Raw genomic sequence first — 19,479 nt, 5'->3', positions numbered from 1 at the left:
TCCGAGTAATTTTACAGCATTATCTGTTTCTTCTTATTCTTTGTTTGATTTTTTTATTTTTATTCTATTAAGAGAGTAAAATAAGAAGAAACTTGAGAAGATAAAATAAGAAGAAATAGATAAATAAGGAAAAAAAGAAGAAGAAAATGGTGATGATGATGGAAAAAAAAGAAGAAGAAGAAGCAGTAGAAGATGAAGAGGAGGAAGAGAATGAGTTTTGAATCATGCAGAACTTATCAGTACACAACACCATAAATTCTTAAACACTACACATAAATATCTTAGTTTTACATCGAAATTAGCTGCAAATATACAAAAATATTTTCTTTAATGCTGCTTCTTTTTCTTCTTCTTTTTTTCCTTATTTCTTTCTTTTTTTAGTTGAATGAATGTAAGTTCATTCTCTTCCAAGTAATTTTGTAACATTATGTGTTTCATCTTCTTCTTTGTATGATTTTTTTTTTGTTTTTACTCTTGTTAAGAGAGTAAAACAAGAAAAAAACTTGAGAAAGTAAAATAAGAAAAAAAAAGAAGAAGAAATAGTAGAAGATGAGGAGGAGGGAGAAAAAGAGTTTTCAATTATACAGAACTTATCGATGCACAAAAACCAAAAATTCTTAAACAATACACATAAATATATTAGTTTTATACCAAAATTTGCTGCAAATACACAAAAATATTTTCTTTAATGCAGAACTCCTACATTATATTCAATTTAAACCATCAACAATGAACAATAATTTTCACAAACAAAAACAATATTATTCAATTATAGAATCATAAACTATTAACGAAAACATTAACTAGAATCGAACACACCTCAGCCACTAGATTGGATTCAAAATAATAATAATCTATTTCGCTCTGGTTCAATTAACAATTTGAACTTGAATTCATTATCTTCAACAACGAGATAAATGTTCAAAATTGATTTCAGAGCTCGATTTTAAAAACGTAGATAACGAAGAAAATTGTAAAAAACGAAGTAAGAGGACGCAGAGAACAAACGAAGAGAAACGCATAGATGGAAGAAAACGTAGATCCAAAACGCTGAGAAAATTTGAAAATGGAAACGAAATCCTTTCAAAAAAGACAGTTATATATTCGCGCATTGATTGAAAAGTTGGTTAGATAATGGGGCGTGAGGTGAATTTAGTTAAAAAGACTTGTATGGAATTATATCGAAAAATGACTTGTATGTGGAAAATATTTGTTTATATATTAAATTTTTTAATCAGATTAAATATTAATGTAACAAAAGAAAAATTAATTACTTAAATCTATTTATATAATAAATAAATTAATTCTTTCAATAAATATATATTGATCTCTTAATAATTAACTACTTAGGATGTGTTTGGGGTTTTTGTTAGGGAAGAGAGCCCGTCTGAATGACTTGAACGTTCTATTTTTATGTTTGACAACTTTTTGGAACTCCAAAACCCAGAAGTACTTTCACATCTGAACGTGCGTACGTTCACGTAAAGCGAAAAATTCTAGCTTCTGCATTCACGTTAGGGAAGGCTGATTTTAGGTGAGAAAATTTTTTCTTTTCTACCAACTTTACCCTTCATTTTCTTCTATAAAAAGGATGCAAGTAATCATATAACTTTCACAGTTTTTTGTGTATTTTCTTCGTTCCAAATTTTTTTTATCAAAATTTTTTAGATTTATTTCAATCACTTCTAAGCTAAATATTTTGATTTTTTATTATTTTAGTACTATCTTTCATATTTTGATTTTTATATTTTTATTATATATTTTTATTTATATGATAAATATTTTTTATATTATGTTTTTAGTATTCTGATGTTATATTTTTATTATATTTTTTTATTCATATGACAATTATTGTTGATATAAATTCTTATTTTTATTGATTTTTATGATGTTTTTATTATTTTTTGTTGATATAAATTCTTCTTTTCTATCTTTTATTATACTATATTTATGTTGTGTATAAAATTTTTTATCTTTTTATTTAGTTTTATTCATATGAATTTTATTTACTTTCTATTGTAAATTTTTTGTTCATATAATATATGCTGCTGGTTATAATTATTATATACTATGTTTGTATGATTTTTTTTCGTTTTTTTTCGTTTTTATTGTACTTCTCACTATACTTTATTTTCGTTTTTATTGTATACTAATGATAAGTAACAAAAGAGTGCTAACAGTACTAAAAAAATTATAGAACATTTTCTTTTTGTTTGACATTATAAAATGTTTTACTTTATATTATTTTTTTAGTGTTTTACTTTTTTATGTATTTTATTATTTTTTAGTTTATATGAATTTTTTTATTACATGAATTTTTTTATGATATTTCTTATTATTTTTTATGTATTTTATTAGTATTTTATCTTTTAATTTAATATTTATTAGGCTAATAAATTATAACTCAAATGACATGATCTTCTCATACTCATCTAAGAAATTGCAGGTTGGAATTTTTCTATCTTCGGTAAAAATAAAATTTAATATTTATTAATGGTTTTATGTATTAAAATATATTTTATCAACTTTTATATATTACTCTAATTTAATAAATAAATATTAAATTTATTATAAAATGATATTTTTAATAAAATTTATTCAAATATCTAAAGTAAAATAATAAAATAATATAAAAAATTATTTAAATTAATGTCTTTTTTAATAATTTTTTTATTTAAAAATAATTTTAAATAATATAAACTAAATAATAATTATTTTATTATAATTCATTTTAATACAAAAATGATCAAATATAAATCATAATTAACATAAATTTATTTTTAGTCAATTAAATTTATAAAATTAATTTTATATAAATTTTTATTTATAAAGTATAATCCAAATACATACCTAGGAGGCTTTACACTAGTTCCTATAATAGAGATGGAATGATGGATAGATAGATTTATTATTTTTATTATTATTTAAGAATTAAAAAGCATCCTTTTGTTCGCTTTGGGGTTTCTATCGCTCCCAACTAACCAAGTAACCATTATTTCTTCCTTTAAATGCAATCCCAATAAAATCCTAACAAGTTCATCTCGGGACTTCTCTTTTTCCATTTCTCGCACTTTCTTCCGTTGTCTCGAGAAAATTCTATCACCGGGAACAACTTCAGTTGCTTCGTTTCTTGATCTTCTGCGCTATCGGAACCTCGTTTCCGCTTCCCGAGTTGTGGTTTCTGTGCGAGCGAGTTTGGCCAAGTGAACCCTCGTTTGTTAAACCCTATGGAGAAGAACGAGGTGTGCACATCGGAGTCCGTCGATGGAAGCCGCGACGTGTGGAGCTCCAGATCTTCGGATTCTTCCTCCGCTGATCATCTCGTTGTCATGGTCAATGGAATTCTCGGAAGGTGTGATCGAATTTTCTTCTTTTTCTATTCATTTCCTTTTTTTATTGTAAATCTATGAAACACCGATCATGTTTGTAGCGCTACTTCTCGATTGCGTTTGTTTCGATGTTCATATGTGAAAAGTTTGAAGGCTTTACGTTGTGGCACTCAATTGGAATTTTGAGATGTTGTGAATTGATAACTTTTGTTGCTTGATATATCTTTTTCTTTTTTTTTTCCTTTTGTTTAATTTTTTCATTACATGATTCATGTTTTGAATTCGACGGTCTTTTGATGCAGTGCAACGGATTGGAAGTTCGCTGCAGAGCAGTTTGTTCAAGAGCTTCCTGAGGAAGTGTTTGTTCACTGTAAGAACTAAGAACCCTTTGCTTCCGATGATATATTATTATTACTTATTTACTTTAAAAAGCTTTTTAATGATGATGATAAGCGCTTGTTTTTCTAGTATAAGATATTCCTCTAGTCTAGACACCAAAAGCCTAAAAAGATAATCCTTTAGTCTCATTTGTTATGAATTTCGGGAGACAAGACTTGTCTTGAAATATTATGCACTGTGCTTGATTTTAATTTTCAACTATTTCCTTAAAACCCAGGTAGCGAAAGAAATGTGTCTAAGCTGACACTAGATGGTGTAGATGTAATGGGAGAGCGATTGGCAGAGGAGGTTAGTAACTACATAACACGTTTTCTTTCTGAATTAGTGTTTCATTTGAAAGTGAACTACCCCTGATTTTATAATATTAAATACCAGAGACTATATATCCCAAAACTGGCATAGTTAAAAATATTAGACATTATAAATATTATGTCAGTTTAGAATTGGATGGTAAGAAATGGTGTTGGGACAATTCCATTTATATTTATAATATCAAGTATATTGCAGTTGATTATGCATCTCTCTCTTCCTCTGATATTTCATAACCTAATGCTGCGGTTATGAGTTTTATTTTGGAAAGATGAGGAAAGGGAAGGTGTCTCAGGAGTCCATTTTACTTTACCAACTTCTTCCCTCCCTTTCCTTCTAGAATGGAACTCATAAGTACACCGTAATCAAAGTTTACTTTGTGAAACATTCATAAAATTCTCATCAATGAAAATTAAAGAGGAAGTGTTCCTTTGCATGAATCATGGGATATTTTATGTTCTCATGTTTTAGGCTGCAAATCTGTCATCGTAAATTTGGAGAAAGGAATTTCAGTCTATCCATTATATCAAGCAAGAAAGCTGATAAGTTAATATCACATGCATACTCGACATGGACAATTTTCATATGATGATTTTGCTTCAAACAGATCTGTGTATTATGTGTGATATGATATTTGAGATCATTACTTTCTACACATGTATGTGGTATGTCTATCTTGGCATTGAATTTATAATTGGTGTTGCTGTTAACAACACATCTATTTTTTAGGTCCGTGAAGTGGTTAGAAGAAAGCCAAATATGCGTAAGATATCCTTCGTCGCACATTCAGTGGGAGGACTAGTGGCAAGATATGCAATTGGAAAGTTATATAGGCCACCTGAAAGAGAAGATAATGGTGATAAACAAAGAAAGGAGGACTCAGCTGGTAAATTGTGTGGTTTGGAGGCTATCAATTTCATTACAGTTGCTACACCTCATCTGGGATCAAGAGGCAATAAGCAGGTACAACAAAGTATCTAAAATTCAAAATTGACCTCTTTAGAGTAGAAAAGCGATTATTTATTTTATTTTTTATTTTCTCAATATGGAAAGAAAATTCCTAAGAGATTAAGGCATTTAGCAAGGCATGTTGATTTTGCTGCATATCTACCAAAGTAACACATGCTTAAAAGTCGATCTGTAGAACATCCAATAGAAGCTAATACTACGATATTTATAACCCTACCTATATGTTGCCTAAATGGCAACCAAATCTGTTAATTCCGCTCTGAAAGTTGCCCCAAGAGGATCCATTACCAGCGTGGGAGGGGGTGACCATGAGACTTTACATGTGGTATATTTATGTCGAGTGCAAATATAATCGGAATTCTTTGCTTATTTTGAGGCTGTAGTTGGCTAGCAGCAACTTCTTTGTTTATATGTTAGCACACCTAGTATAATTTTTCTTAGATACTAAAAAGAGTGCTAGTATAATGGTTCATTTGGGAGGTTGGGTATTATGGGATGCCCTCATGGCCAAAGTCCCCGGTTGAGTAGTATGAGATTAATGGGATGTTTGATGTTGTATCTAATCAGAGTGGTTTGTTCCCTTCAATTGTTTGTTTTCCTTAGTTACTTAACAATGGTATTAGAGCCTAAGTTGTTGGTACCATGAAAATATCTATAGGCTGGATAAAGGTCAATACCAGATATTGATAGCCGATAGCTGAGTTGTTACCGCTGGATTAGTGTCGATAGAGGAAAGTCACTGAGGATGTCGGCTTTGCAAGGGCGGTGTACTATTAGGGACATGGTAATAATGCGGTGCCCATAGTCCCACATGGAATAGTATAGAATGCTTGATGTGTATTTAAGGAGTGGTTCTTCCCCATTAATAGCTAACTTTTAGGTTGTGATTTTCGATTTCCTTTTAAGTACATAACAAATTCCTATATAACTTTTCCTAAGAACAAGGTCATGTCTTCCCTCTAATTTACATTCTCTCAGTTTAATTGTCTTCTGGATTTGGTTATTGAACCAGATAGCTTGGATGATTGATTTATTGTCTGCCAATTTCTCAAATTCTCTGTCATCATCCAACAACTGAAAAATGTTAGTGTAAAGTGGGTGAAAAGGAACATGATGCATTTACTGGAATTATACTTGTCTAGAATATAAAATGGTTTATCTTCCTTCCCACTCCATTTTGAATCACTATCTGAATCCACTTTCTAATCTCATTAATGTTTTTGTAGAAAGATTGAGATTCCATCAAACCATATGGCCTAGAACCATATTTTGATATTTTGGGGAGAGTATCCAAAAAAATCTCTTTGGAGTATATTACCTTATTTCTTTTTATTTACTCATTTTTATCCATATACCATCTCATGTTTCTTCTCTTATTGCCTGAATGGGAAAGGGTAATTTCTTTTTCCTTTTTCTTTCTAAAAAAATAGGGAAATTGATGGTTCGTTAAAATGTCAACATAAACAAAGCATTTTTCCAATATATGGAGTTGACTGCATGAATCAATGGATGCCATACGGTGTCTTGTCATAGAGCATATTTTTGTTCAGTCCATGGGTATCAAATCAAAAAGGAATCTTAAGGGACACTTAGAAGTGGACAAAATGGACTTTATTTATGTACTTCACTTGATAGATTGTTATGAATGTGTTCTTCTAGAGTGCTGCATATATGTTCAGCTTCATCAAAAGTTTCCATCTTGAAATTTCAATTAAGAACTCAACATTGAGAACGTCCATAAAGTTATTGATGAATATAGAGTAATTGCATCGTTTTGGGATATAAATATGTTAATTGGATTTTAAATTTCAGGTTCCATTTCTTTTTGGCGTAATTGCCTTTGAGAAACTTGCAAGTTGTGTTATTCATTGGATTTTTAGGAGGACAGGTCAGCATCTTTTCCTAGTAGATGATGATGGAGGAAAACCTCCATTGCTTAAACGCATGGTTGAAGATTGTGATGGATGTTATTTCATGTATGTTTGTTGCAACCTTGTATCAGTTTCCTTTGATCTATCATCGTACCTGTTGGATGATTTTTTTTTTACTTTATGCAGGTCTGCATTGCGTGCTTTCAAACGCCGGGTTGTTTATTCAAATGTGGGCTATGATCGTATCCTTTATAATTGCTCTCTCTCTCTCTCTCTCTCTCTCTCTCTCTCTCTCTCTCTCTCTCTCTCTCACACACACACACACACACACACACATACACACACACACACACACACACACACAACCCACACAAAAGAACCTTTATATTTTGTTTTCCCTTATAAAGGTTTGTTTTCCCTTATAAAGGTTTTAGATATTGTTGGCTGGAGAACATCATCCATTAGACGTGATAGTGAACTCCCAAAGGTACTTCCTGGCATGCCTTTTGTATTGCTATCTGGCTCAACAGATCCTCTGCTTCTATGCAGTGACTCAAATATTTATTTGCAGTGGGAGGAATCACTGAATGAAAAATATCCACATGTTGTGTATGAAGAGCACTGCAAAGCTTTAGATGCTAACCAGTATGAGTCGGCAGAAGATAATGGCTCTGACAAGATAGAAGGTGTGTATCCTCTGTTTGTTTCACAATAGATAGTAGTGTTTTCCATACCTGTTGTAGTTGGTTTGTATGTTCGAATACGAATTGCCTTGCATGCATTGCTAGGTGTTAAGTACCCAAATAAAGCAAACAAGAATGAAGGGAAAGAAGCATTTAGTTAGTTAGAGAAGAAAGTGGTAAAATAGCTCCTTTGCCTTTTATTTACAATAGAATGGGACCATCTGAGGTAACAAATAGGACATCTGGAAAAGTTATTGGGGAGGGCACGAGTGAGGATGAATTCTGCTATAGGAGACAGGATTGAGTGTGTACAGAAGAAATAGAAAAAAAAAAAAAAAAAAGAGAAAGGGCGGGGTTGAAGAATCAGGAGGGAAAAGAAAGGAGAGGGTGGTAGCCTCTTGAATGCTACCTCGTTTCCTTCCTTTTCAGTACTTAGTTTTTCAATGAAATATCAGAGTGGGAGAGTATCACCTTTGATATCCTCCGGCTCCTGTGTTTCTGTTCCAGTCTCTTCTACTCTCTCCTACTCTTCTATGATTCTATACTACTTCCTCTATTGGTGTTCTGCTGATACTGCATATTCTAACACTTGGCCACTCTCATCTTATCAACTGATATCCGTTTGTTTATTGAATTTTGACATTTGCAGATTTGCTTTGTCCATGTTCAATTCCAAATAGAATCGTATATTGCATTGCTTATTTAATGAAAATCCATTTTCTTGTTGCCTGATCTAATGATCTTCTGAAATAAATAATTGTTTGTGAATATTGGAGCTGATTGGTTTTGAAAATATTTCCTGATTTCATCTTTCCTAAAATGATTCTTACTTTAAAATTTTCAAAGTTTAGGAAATGTGAGCATTTGTCAAAGTAGATTTTGTTTTAAATTAATAGGACACTGAAAATATGTTTTGTTGATCTATGTTCAAATCGTAATTTCAAAATCAAATTAACAAAAACAACATTATGTGTTTATAAATTATAAAATATATATTCCTTTCATAAAAATAAAAATAATATATTATATTTCCTAATTTTATTTGTCAATATAAATTTTTATAATTTATTTAAATAGTGTCTATTTCAATATTAATGAAATAAAATTGTACAAATAAAAATTAAAATAGACAAAAGTAGTATCTAGTAACACATGATGCCTATATAATGTACACGATATAATATATAATTAAAACAAAACCTAATCTAAAATTTATACAAATTGCATATTTACAATGCAAAATAATATATAGTTAAATACTTATAATATTATGAATTTTCAATAAACTAACTAATAAAAAAATACTTATAATATTATGAATTTTCACTAAACTAACTAGTAATAAACGGGTAAAGTATACTTTTTGTCTTTGATATTTGCGATTTTTTTTCAGAGGGTACCCCTAACGTTTAGTTGCATTCGATTTTGTCCCTAACATTCTCGATTTGTGTCAAAATTACCCTAGATGTTAATTCCATGTAAAATATTAGGGACAAAATTGAAAACTTTTAAAGGGTAGTTTTGACACGAATTGAAAACGCAAGTAATAAAACTCAATGAATCGAAAAAGTTAGGGATAAAATTGAATGAAATTAAACGTTGAGGTATTTTAGAAAAAAATCACAAACATCAGGGACAACAAATATATTTTACCCTAATAAAAAGTATTGAAGTATTTAATATGCTTCCTGTTTTATCTTTTATACGTTACCATTCAGTAGTTTAGAGTTTGCGCTTTGGATGCAATAAGTGAGCATGTATAGAAAGGGCACTGAAACAGCTGCTATTCTCACTTTTGGAGCTTTGAAATATTATATTTTAATTGTTCCTTCACTGATGTCGTGCCAGTAAAAGAGGGCTACTTAGCTACTAACAAAACGCAAAAAAATGAAAGGAAGTTTCTGATATGAACATATTTCAATTTCGGGGACTTAAAAATGAAAGCAATGGAAATTCAAAATGCGTTTTCAATATTTCTCTCTCTTCAGAAAATATTTCCAGAAATCATTACCTAAAGTTTTTAACCTAGATGTTTTCAAATTCATTTTTGGTTTGTGAAAATAAGAAAGCAAACGATTCAGTACACCCTAAATATTTCAATAAATGTAAATTTCTTAAATAACATTAATGGACATTCACAAACGTGTGTTCATCCGTTAAAGATTTATTGGAGCTATGATAAGTGGGACCACTAAAATTTGGTCTTGATCTGAGTGTCTAGTTCTGTTGAATAATTCTTTTTGAAGAACCCAAATTTATTAGACATTCAGTTGTATTAGCCAGGCCCACTTGAGGGACAAGGTTTCGTAATTATCCTTGAATTTGGAAAATCGTGTCACCTGTGTGCTTTCATGCATCTTTACATTTCTCCAAATTACAAGATTGTAACTGGAATGAATGCTTGCAGAGGAGCTTGTAACAGGCTTATCCCGTGTGTCTTGGGAAAAAGTAGATGTTAGCTTCCACAGTAGCAGACAGAGGTTTGCTGCGCATAGTGTTATACAGGTTTGTGTTTCGCAGTCCACTATGCTTGTCGATTATTATAGCAGTATTTCATTTTAAACCCGACTATATTTCTTTGGCATACATCCTTTAACTTGCCACTTGTCCATCATAGTTTAAAATTGCTATTTTACAGGTCAAAGACCGAAGCTCACACATAGAAGGCGCAGATGTCATACAGCACATGATTGATCATTTTCTTACATAAAGCCATTTGTCCGTAGAGTTCTGTGTTTCCCACTTAGCCTTATACATTTTGCACAGGTAGGTCTAGAAATGTTTAGCTAGCCATAGCTAAATCTTATTGATGCAATGATGCTAATATTAATTTAAACCTGAATGAATTGGTTGCAGGGTGGAAGCATTGGTCCTGACGTCCCTGTAAGTTCTTTATTTGTTTTAGGTGAAGCAGCAGTTAAAGTTTTGGCTATGTATAATTCTTGACTATGTATAAAATATGTATGTATATGTAAAGTAGATGGCATATTTATATCCCACAAAGCATTACGTGTTTGCATGTATTTAACCATAACCAAACCAAAGCAGACCGATATTAAACAAATTGGTTCTTAAACTGATCGTCTTTTCTGAAAGTGATTAAAAACCGGGTTTCTAAAATGCTTTTAAAAAATCAGAACCTGATAAACAAATATAGTGTGCGAGTTGGCTCATATTCATCTGCTCACTAACCTCGCGCATGAGAATCGGGAAGACGAGTATGTGGAGTTCAGTTATGTTTGCATATTCGGCCTTACCCAAATAATGCGGTATGCCTCAGTTAGTGCATACCTTATCCTTCTAAATGCTGAAACAGGAAGAAAAAAAGAAATTCTTGGGATTGAGCAACTTTTAGTATTTTTGGTCATTATTTGTTATTATACACTAAATTATTTTTAACGAGTAAATTTTACTAATTTATGTGTGTTAATTTTGAAAAACATGAGTGCGAACTATATTGATTTATGTGTATAAAATTTTGGTAAATATAGATATAAATTATATGCTTTTTGAGTGTAAAATGTGTATAAATATGGGTGTAAATTAGTGTCAAGTGTTGCTTAAAAATAATAATTTGTTGGGTATGTAGAATTGTTCGGGAAAAAAATTAAAAAAAAATAAAGTTATTTAAGTTATAAAGTGAGGTTAATCACTTGAATTTATAATTTTTATCATGTGTTATCACATTAATTTAAGAATAATTGGACATTTAGGAGTTGATTGGTTTGTGAAAATATTTTGTTTTTATTTTTTGGAAAATTATTATTTTCAACTTTTCACATTTTAGAAGACGTGATTGATTTGTGAGAGAATTTAATGTGAGCAAAAAGGGGTTAAAAATTTAAGAATTTTTAATTTGAAAAAATTTCGGTAAAAATTTAACTTGGAAAACAAATTTGAGCGCGAAAATTTAAATAATTGCGAAAAAATGTGTACCAGTGTTATAATTTATTATAGATGTTTAGGTTTTTTTGGAATTGCACATGAGAAAAATAAAACTGTTAAAACAACCAGAAAAGTATTTAGAATAAAAATCGGAACACTTATCTTAAAAATTTTGGTAATAGGTGCGATCAAGGGGCAAAAATTTTAAAATCACACTACTTAAGGGGTATACGAGCGTGACATACCCTGATTTCACACTCAAAATCACAACATTCAGTTTTTGGGGAGAGAGCGCCACGAAGAGATTGAGAGAGGAAGAGAACCCTAGTGTAAGATTCGAAAAAATTATAAAAGGATTAATTGGATAATAATCCTTAAATTAAAATAGTTAAAACATGTGGGCGTGCCAAAAAATTAAAACTTAGGAATTTGAAAATTTAACTATGATAATAGAACTTAGTGAATTTTTTCGAGTGTGAATTTGAAAATTTGAAAAATGCGTAAGGACATGTGCCGATAATTTAACTGGCAGTATTAGTTTAAACTGTCCAGTACTGTGCGTAAACAAATTTATTATGAGCCAGAGCAAACGGACTTGGGCTGCAATTGGACCCAAGGCCCATTCACTTATACCCTTACTCTACCCCCCTTTCAACACACACACTCCCTCGTTTCGCAAAACACACACATTGTGCCCTAGGAGAGAAGAGGAGAAATGAGCACTATTCACCTTCTTCCTTCCATCATAATTTTTGATTCGGAGTTCCAATTGACGAGCCGTTTGCTACCATACAAAGCTCTCGTGAGCTCTTCAATTCTATTTAGGTATTGTGGTGAGTGTCTCAAAGTCCTCTGCTCAGCTTCATTTTTCCCTTTCAATTCGTGTTTTAGTTTTGGTTTTGAGGAAATCTTGTGATTTTGGTTATTTAGGAGTGTTATAGTATGAGCTATTGGTGGGTTTTACTCCAAGCCTTGGTGAGAAAAGGTAAAAAATTACTAAACCCTTGTGGTTAGTTGAATTTAATAAACCCTAGAGTTGATTTCGGTACAATGTATGAATTTAGATTGAATATATGTTGATTTGGAGTTGAGTTCGTGATTTGGAGTGCTTGATATTGGGCTTTGGTGGCTAAACTTGGAAGCTTGTGAAAAAAGGAGTCTTTGGTGATTTTTAGCTTGGGAGGAATTAGCCAAGGTATGGTTTAAGTTTCATTTAAATACCATGTAATGTGACATGAAGTCCTAGGTTAGTTGTCCTAGGAATAAGATTGAATTGTATTACTGGATGAACTTAAAATGTGTAATTGTTAAATTGTTGATGGATTTGAGTTTGTTTTGGTGATTGGTTGTTTGTAAATTGTATGAGAATGTGATATGAGTTTGGTGATTGAAATTGAATTGATGAATTAATGAGTTGATGAGATGAATGAATGAATTTTGGGTCGGATGCCGTGAAAGGTAAGATTGGTAAGTGTTCATACCCTGGCCCAACATTAAGGCTCAGGTCCAAATGAGCCAAAAAGGCCCAATCCAAATATTGGCCTTTGCTACTCATCGACCTCTTCAGAAGAGGTCGGATTCGACACAAACTCCACTTTAAGGAAGTCGGGGTCAAAGGTTAGCTAGCAGATAACCCTTATTCAAATAAATAACTGCCCCTAAAATCTCTCAACCCACTCCCAGGAGCCATATCTCAACTTCCCTAAAATAAAGGGACGGTTATCCACCTTAAAAGGTGGAACTATTCCAACGGTGGTTATTAGATCACTACTATAAATACACTGACACCAATCAGGTATCTCTAAGTTCTAGTACTCTCTAAACCTGTAAAACCCTTTGCTGACTTAGGCATCAGAGTGTCTTTGCAGCTACCACCCCCTATTCCTCCATACACACAAGTCAGACGGTAGCTCCCTGGCGCTATTAAGTCGGAGACCCTCTCCTCCTGTCGTTTGGGTTAGCTTTACAAGCCCAGTCTACTAATCTCTAGTTACTAATGACAAGTCATTTTAGGCAAGTTTCACAAGCCTTTTTCATTATTTTTTACTTGGTTTTCATGCATTTTTAGGCAATAAGTAAGTATTTGGATGAGAATTTCATGCTTGTCTTGATTCAATCAAACAATGTTAATTTTATGCATTTTTCATAAGATTTATGCAAGAATTGTTTAATAAAATGAATGATGCAAAATCCTATGATTATGCCATGGCTTTGATGTATCTGTTTGATTGATGACTGATAAAGCCCATTTTTAGGGTTTATCTTGTGTTGAATTTAGAGGGTTTTGTCAACTTGTCTCCCATTTATTCACTAGAATAGCATGGTTTTGTAAATTCTCCTTTAATTGGGCTTAAGAGTGAAAACATGCATTTTAGGACTTAAAATAGCTAAATTCAATTCACCTTGATTCCATTAGATGTCTTGATGTGTTTGCTAAGTGATTTCAGGTTTAGGAGGCAAAGATTGGATTGAGGGAATGAAGAAAAAGCATGTAAAAATGGAGAACTCATGAAGAAATGAAGGAATCGTAAAAGCTGTCAAGCTGACCTCTTTGCATTTATTCGATCATAACTTGAGCTACAGAGGTCCAAATGTGACGGTTCCGGTTGCGTTGGAAAGCTAACATCCGGGACTTCAAAATGATATAAGATTTACTATAGTTGCATCACGTATAGGGATGCGTACGTGTACTGTACGCATACGCGCTGATGCTGCACGTCACTTTTTAAAATGCAACTCGTGGCCAGCGATTTTAGAATCCTTATGGGCCCAATCCAACTCATTTCTGATGCTATTTAAGCCAAGGATTGAAGGGGAATCAAGATACTTTTGATCATTAGTCATAGTTTAAGTTTTAGACGTAGTTAGAGTTAGTTTCTAGAGAGAGAAGCTCTCACTTCTCTCTAGAATTAGGATTAGGTTTAGGTCAATAATCTTAGATCTATGTTTTAATTCATGTTCTCTTCTACTTCTACTTCTCAATTCCTTGTTGTTACATTCATCATTCTTCCATTCTTTTGTTGTAATTTCCTTTATGTTGCTTTTATGCTTTGTTGTAGATCTACTCTTGTTCCTTCTCTTTTCTTTCAATTCAATTTGAGGTAATTCATAATAATTGTGTTTCTTTTGATTTGTTGTTGTTTAATTCCTTGTAATTGAGTAGTGTAGATTTACTTTCCTTGCAATTTTACTATGCTTATCTTTTGTGCCTTCCAAGTGTTTGATGGAATGCTTGGTCGGATTTTAGAGTAGAATTTTATGTTCTTGGCTTGGAAAGGTATCTTAGGAACTCTTGAGTTACTAATGTCCAAGTAATTGATGATTGGGATCTATTGACTCTAGTTCTCACTAATTGAATTAGTGGAGAGTTAGGACTTATGGACTAGGATTGATATAGCTCATTTGACTTTCCTCTACTACTAGTTAGAGGATGACTTAATGGGATTGATCCTTGCCAATTCTCATGTTGTGGTTAGTGATTAGGATAGAGATCCTTGACCACCAAACCCTGCCAAGACCTTTTTGTTATTTGAATTTCCTTACCATTTATTTTTCACGCCTCTCATAAAAAATCCCAAAATATACCCCATAACCAATAACAAGACACTTTATTGTGATTCCTAGGGAGAACGACCCGAGGTTCAAATACTTCGGTTTATAATTTTAGGTTAGTGACAAATAATCTTTTGTATGAAAGGATTATTGCTTGGTTTAGAAACTATACTTGCAACGAGATTTCATTAGTAAAATTCTAGACCACACAAAAATCTAATCATCAAAATGGCGCCGTTGCCGGGGAATTGCAATGGTGTTATGTTATTGGTTATTGTATATATGTGAATATGGTGAATAACTTGATTTTTGGATTGCTTGTTAGCTTTTTGCTAGTTTTAGGACTTTGTTTCATCATTTCTTATTAGCTTTTGTTTCTTATTTTCTTTTTCCATTATGAATTCTCACTTTGGCTATGAGTTTGGTTCTAACTATGTTGTAGGAAATGAAGATTTCAATGAAGAGATGTATCAAGGATGGGACAACCAGAGGTGGGAGGAGCCATATCTATATAATCAATCCTCATGGCAACAACATCCACCAATGCACTATGAACAAGAGCCATTCTATGATGCATACCAATCAAATGGCTATGGTGAATCTCCTTATGACTTCCAAGAACCACCACCATATGCCTATGGGTCATATCCTCAACATAACCCTTAACCATACTCACAAGCCCCTTCTCACCAACCACCTCCTTGTGACCCTAACCCATATCCACTATACCAACCACCTTTTGAACCATATGAGCCATACATAAAATCACCACCATTCCAACCTCAATACTTCCAAGAACCACCTCTTCCATACTATGACCAAGATGAACCACCTCTAATGAGTGCAACTCTCCATCCTCAAGATGAGTTCTACCTGCCACCACAACCCTCCATGGAAGAATATCCATGTCCATCTTTCAAGGAAGCAATGGATCGACTTCAAGCAACCATCCGTGAAAAGTTAGATGCATGAGACTCATACCATATGTCCAAGGATGATTGTGAAGGAGCAACCGAATAGGGAAGCCTGAAGGGGATTATAGAATCTCAACTTGAGAACAATAGGTTGGAGTGTGTTGAGCAATAAGTAGAACAAATAGAGTACATAGAACCACCATATCCTCACTATGATGAACCACCTTCCTATTATGAACCCTTCCTCCAAAATGATCAACCCTTCCATCCACCCCAACCTCCAATGGATGACATCCTTGGTGTTATTGTTCAAGGGCAGAAAGAGATGAAAAGGGATGTGCAAAATTTCATGGCCGCCTTGAATGCGGTAACAAATCAATTAGCCTCCCAATGCTTGAACACTCAAGGAACTCCCATGGCTACATGTGGAGAATCTAATGAAGAGCATAGCATGAAGGAGAGATTGGAAACTTCGGTGGGAAATGAGGGAAGTTGCTTTGTGTTGGAATAATTGGAGGAAGCTAGGATTATCGAAGAAAAGGAAGAAGTGGTTGAGGACTTAGGAGATGCGGAACCCCCATGGGAACTTAGAGTTGAAGAAAACCCCTCTAAGAGGATTGAAATTGATGTCAAGGAAGAATGTGCACAACCTCCAACGTATATACCTTATGAAGAATTGGATAGGATAGAGCAAGAATTGAGTTCCCTTGGCAATGAAGATCAAGCATTAAGTCTTGGTGGTGAAGAATCCTTTGAGCTTGTAGAACCTTCTCCCGGTGGATTTGAAAGCATTGTGGAGGTAAAATTATCCCATCCTCCCAATTATGATTTGATTAAGGGAAAAGGCTCAAATAGTATTGATGAACAAAGGATTGAATTAGAGAAATCTTGTAAAGAGGTGAAAGTCCTTAGAAAAAGAAGGATGGGAGTTGGTTACGCTTTGTCAAGATCTTTGGAAGCTTCTTTACCTAGGTTGTCATCTACTCCTTCACTTGAGTGGGTAAAATTCATTTCTATTAGCTTTATTTTCCCCCTTGAGTATGGCTTGCTTGAAATGGATTGCCAACTTAGGAAACTTTGTGGGATAAAGCGCAAGCGAAAAGCGTTTTGTGGTTGGCGTTGCAAATCAAGGCTCATTAGGGTTGATACATCAAACATGAAATACAAAGGTTGGAGTAGTGCTCAACTAGATGGGTCTAGGAGGATTGTTGGTCACTTTATTGAGAGTTCACTTTACTTGCCATCCGGATGAACTAATGATGATCAATTCAAGGATGTGTGTGGAAACAAGATATGGGATCCGGGAATACATGAAGATCACCTTTGGGAGCTCATAGCTTGTGCAGAATAGGTTATTAAATTTGAAGAATGGAGCTTATTGGAGATTCAAGCATTGGTGGATGTTCAAAGATAGCTTCAAGCACAAGCCACCTTGATGAGGAGCTCCCCATAAGTCCAACTTAAGGACAATAAACAAAAGTGCTAGGTGGGAGACACCCCACCATGGTAAACTCTTTTCATTTTTCTCTTTTGTAAATATTGGTAGAATAGGTTTGATTTCATGTTTTGTTTGTTTTGTTGGGTTTAATTGGTAGTGTAGTATATTGAATAAGGTTTTAGGGTGTTTTGGTGGATGTTTGGAGGTTTGGAAGGCTTGGTTTGGTGCAAGAACTTGGAAAAATTTTGAAAAACAGAGCACCAATGGTGCATGAAGTTACAATCACACTTACAATTCTGCACAACTAACCAGCAAGTGCACTGGGTCGTCCAAGTAATACCTTACGTGAGTAAGGGGTCGATCCCATGGAGATTGTTGGCTTGAAACGAGCTATGGTTACCTTCTAACTCTTAGTCAGGAGATTAATAATGAAAAGGGTTTTGTTTGTAATATAATAGAAGAACATGAAATAAAAGGTACTTGTGGTTCAATAATGGAGAATAGATTGGAGTTTTGGAGATGCTCTGTCATCTGAATCTCTGCTTTCCTACTATCTTCTCCTTCACGCACGCAAGGCTCCTTCCATGGCAAGCTGTGTGTAGGGTGTCACCGTTGTCAATGGCTACTTCCCATCCTCTCAGTGAAAATGGTCCATGTGCACTGTCACCGCACGGCTAATCATCTGTCGGTTCTCGATCATGTTGGAATAGAATCCAATGATCCTTTTGCGTCTGTCACTACGCCCAACACTCGCGAGTTTGAAGCTCGTCAAAGTCATCCCTTCCCAGATCCTACTCGAAATACCACAGACAAGGTTTAGACTTTTTGGATCTCAGGAATGGCGGCCAATAATCCTAGCTTATACCACGAAGACTCTAGATGCATGATGAGCGGATAATTTGTATGCTTTTTGGCATTGTTTTTAGTATGTTTTTGGTATGATATAGTTAGTTTTTAGTATATTTTTATTAGTTTTTAGTTAAAATTCACTTTTCTGGACTTTACTATGAGTTTGTGTGTTTTTCTGTGATTTCAGGTATTTTCTGGCTGAAATTGAGGGACCTGAGCAAAAATCTGATTCAGAGACTAAAAAGGACTGCAGATGCTGTTGGATTCTGACCTCCCTGCACTCGAAGTGAATTTTCTGGAGCTACAGAAGCCCAATTGGCGCGCTCTCAACGGCGTTGGAAAGTAGACATGCTGGGCTTTCCAGCAATATATGATAGTCCATACTTTACCCAAGATTTGATGGCCCAAACCGGCGTTCAAAGTCACCCTCAGAAATTCCAGCGTTAAACGCCGGAACTGGCACCAAAATGGGAGTTAAACGCCCAAACTGGCATAAAAGCTGGCGTTTAACTCCAAGAAGAGTCTCTAAACGAAAATGCTTCATTGCTCAGCCCAAGCACACACCAAGTGGGCCCGGAAGTGGATTTTTATGTCATTTACTCATCTCTGTACACCCTAGGCTACTAGTTCTATATATATAGGACCTTTTACTACTGTATTTTCATCTTGGTTCTTCTGGTTCCCTCTCTGGGGCCGAAACCAATGATCACTCTTGTTCTTATGTATTTTCAACGGTGGAGTTTCTACACACCATAGATTAAGGTGTGGAGCTCTGCTGTACCTCGAGTATTAATGCAATTACTATTGTTCTTCCATTCAATTCCGCTTGTTCTTGTTCCAAGATATCACTTGTTCTTCAACTTGATGAATGTGATGATCCGTGACACTCATCATCATTCTCACCCATGAACAAGGTGACTGACAACCACTTTTGTTCTACAAGCAACCAAGGCTCTAGTGAATATCTCTTGGATTCTTTAATCAGAGTCTTCGTGGTATAGGCAAGAACTGATGGCGGCATTCAAGAGAATCCGGAAGGTCTAACCTTGTCTGTGGTATTCTGAGTAGGATTCAATGACTGAATGACTGTGACGTGCTTCAAACTCCTAGCAGGCGGGGCGTTAGTGACAGACGCAAAAGAATCGATGGATTCTATTCCGGCCTGACCGAGAACCGACAGCTGAATTCCGCGTGCTGTGACAGAGCATATGCAATCATTTTCACTGAGAGGATGGGAGGTAGCCATTGACAACGGTGAAACCCTACACAAGCTTGCCATGG

General features: G+C 34.0%; 1 protein-coding gene across 1 annotated transcript; it reads left to right on the top strand.

Moving 5' to 3' along the window:
• Positions 1 to 2,865: 2,865 nt before the first annotated feature.
• Positions 2,866 to 10,563, top strand: LOC112743833 (putative lipase ROG1). Its single transcript, XM_025793195.3, has 11 exons — positions 2,866 to 3,352; positions 3,632 to 3,699; positions 3,946 to 4,016; positions 4,767 to 5,000; positions 6,819 to 6,982; positions 7,064 to 7,119; positions 7,312 to 7,364; positions 7,449 to 7,563; positions 9,968 to 10,065; positions 10,199 to 10,326; positions 10,417 to 10,563. The coding sequence occupies exons 1-10, from the start codon at positions 3,228 to 3,230 to the stop codon at positions 10,268 to 10,270; spliced, it is 1,056 nt and encodes a 351-aa protein (XP_025648980.1). The 5' UTR covers positions 2,866 to 3,227; the 3' UTR covers positions 10,271 to 10,326; positions 10,417 to 10,563.
• The last annotated feature ends 8,916 nt before the right edge of the window (positions 10,564 to 19,479 follow it).

This window comes from Arachis hypogaea, chromosome 2 (assembly GCF_003086295.3).
Source record: "Arachis hypogaea cultivar Tifrunner chromosome 2, arahy.Tifrunner.gnm2.J5K5, whole genome shotgun sequence".
In the NCBI taxonomy this organism is placed as follows: domain Eukaryota; kingdom Viridiplantae; phylum Streptophyta; class Magnoliopsida; order Fabales; family Fabaceae; genus Arachis; species Arachis hypogaea.
The sequence above is the reverse complement of the archived record's forward strand: the minus strand, read 5'-3'. Positions and strand labels throughout refer to the sequence as shown.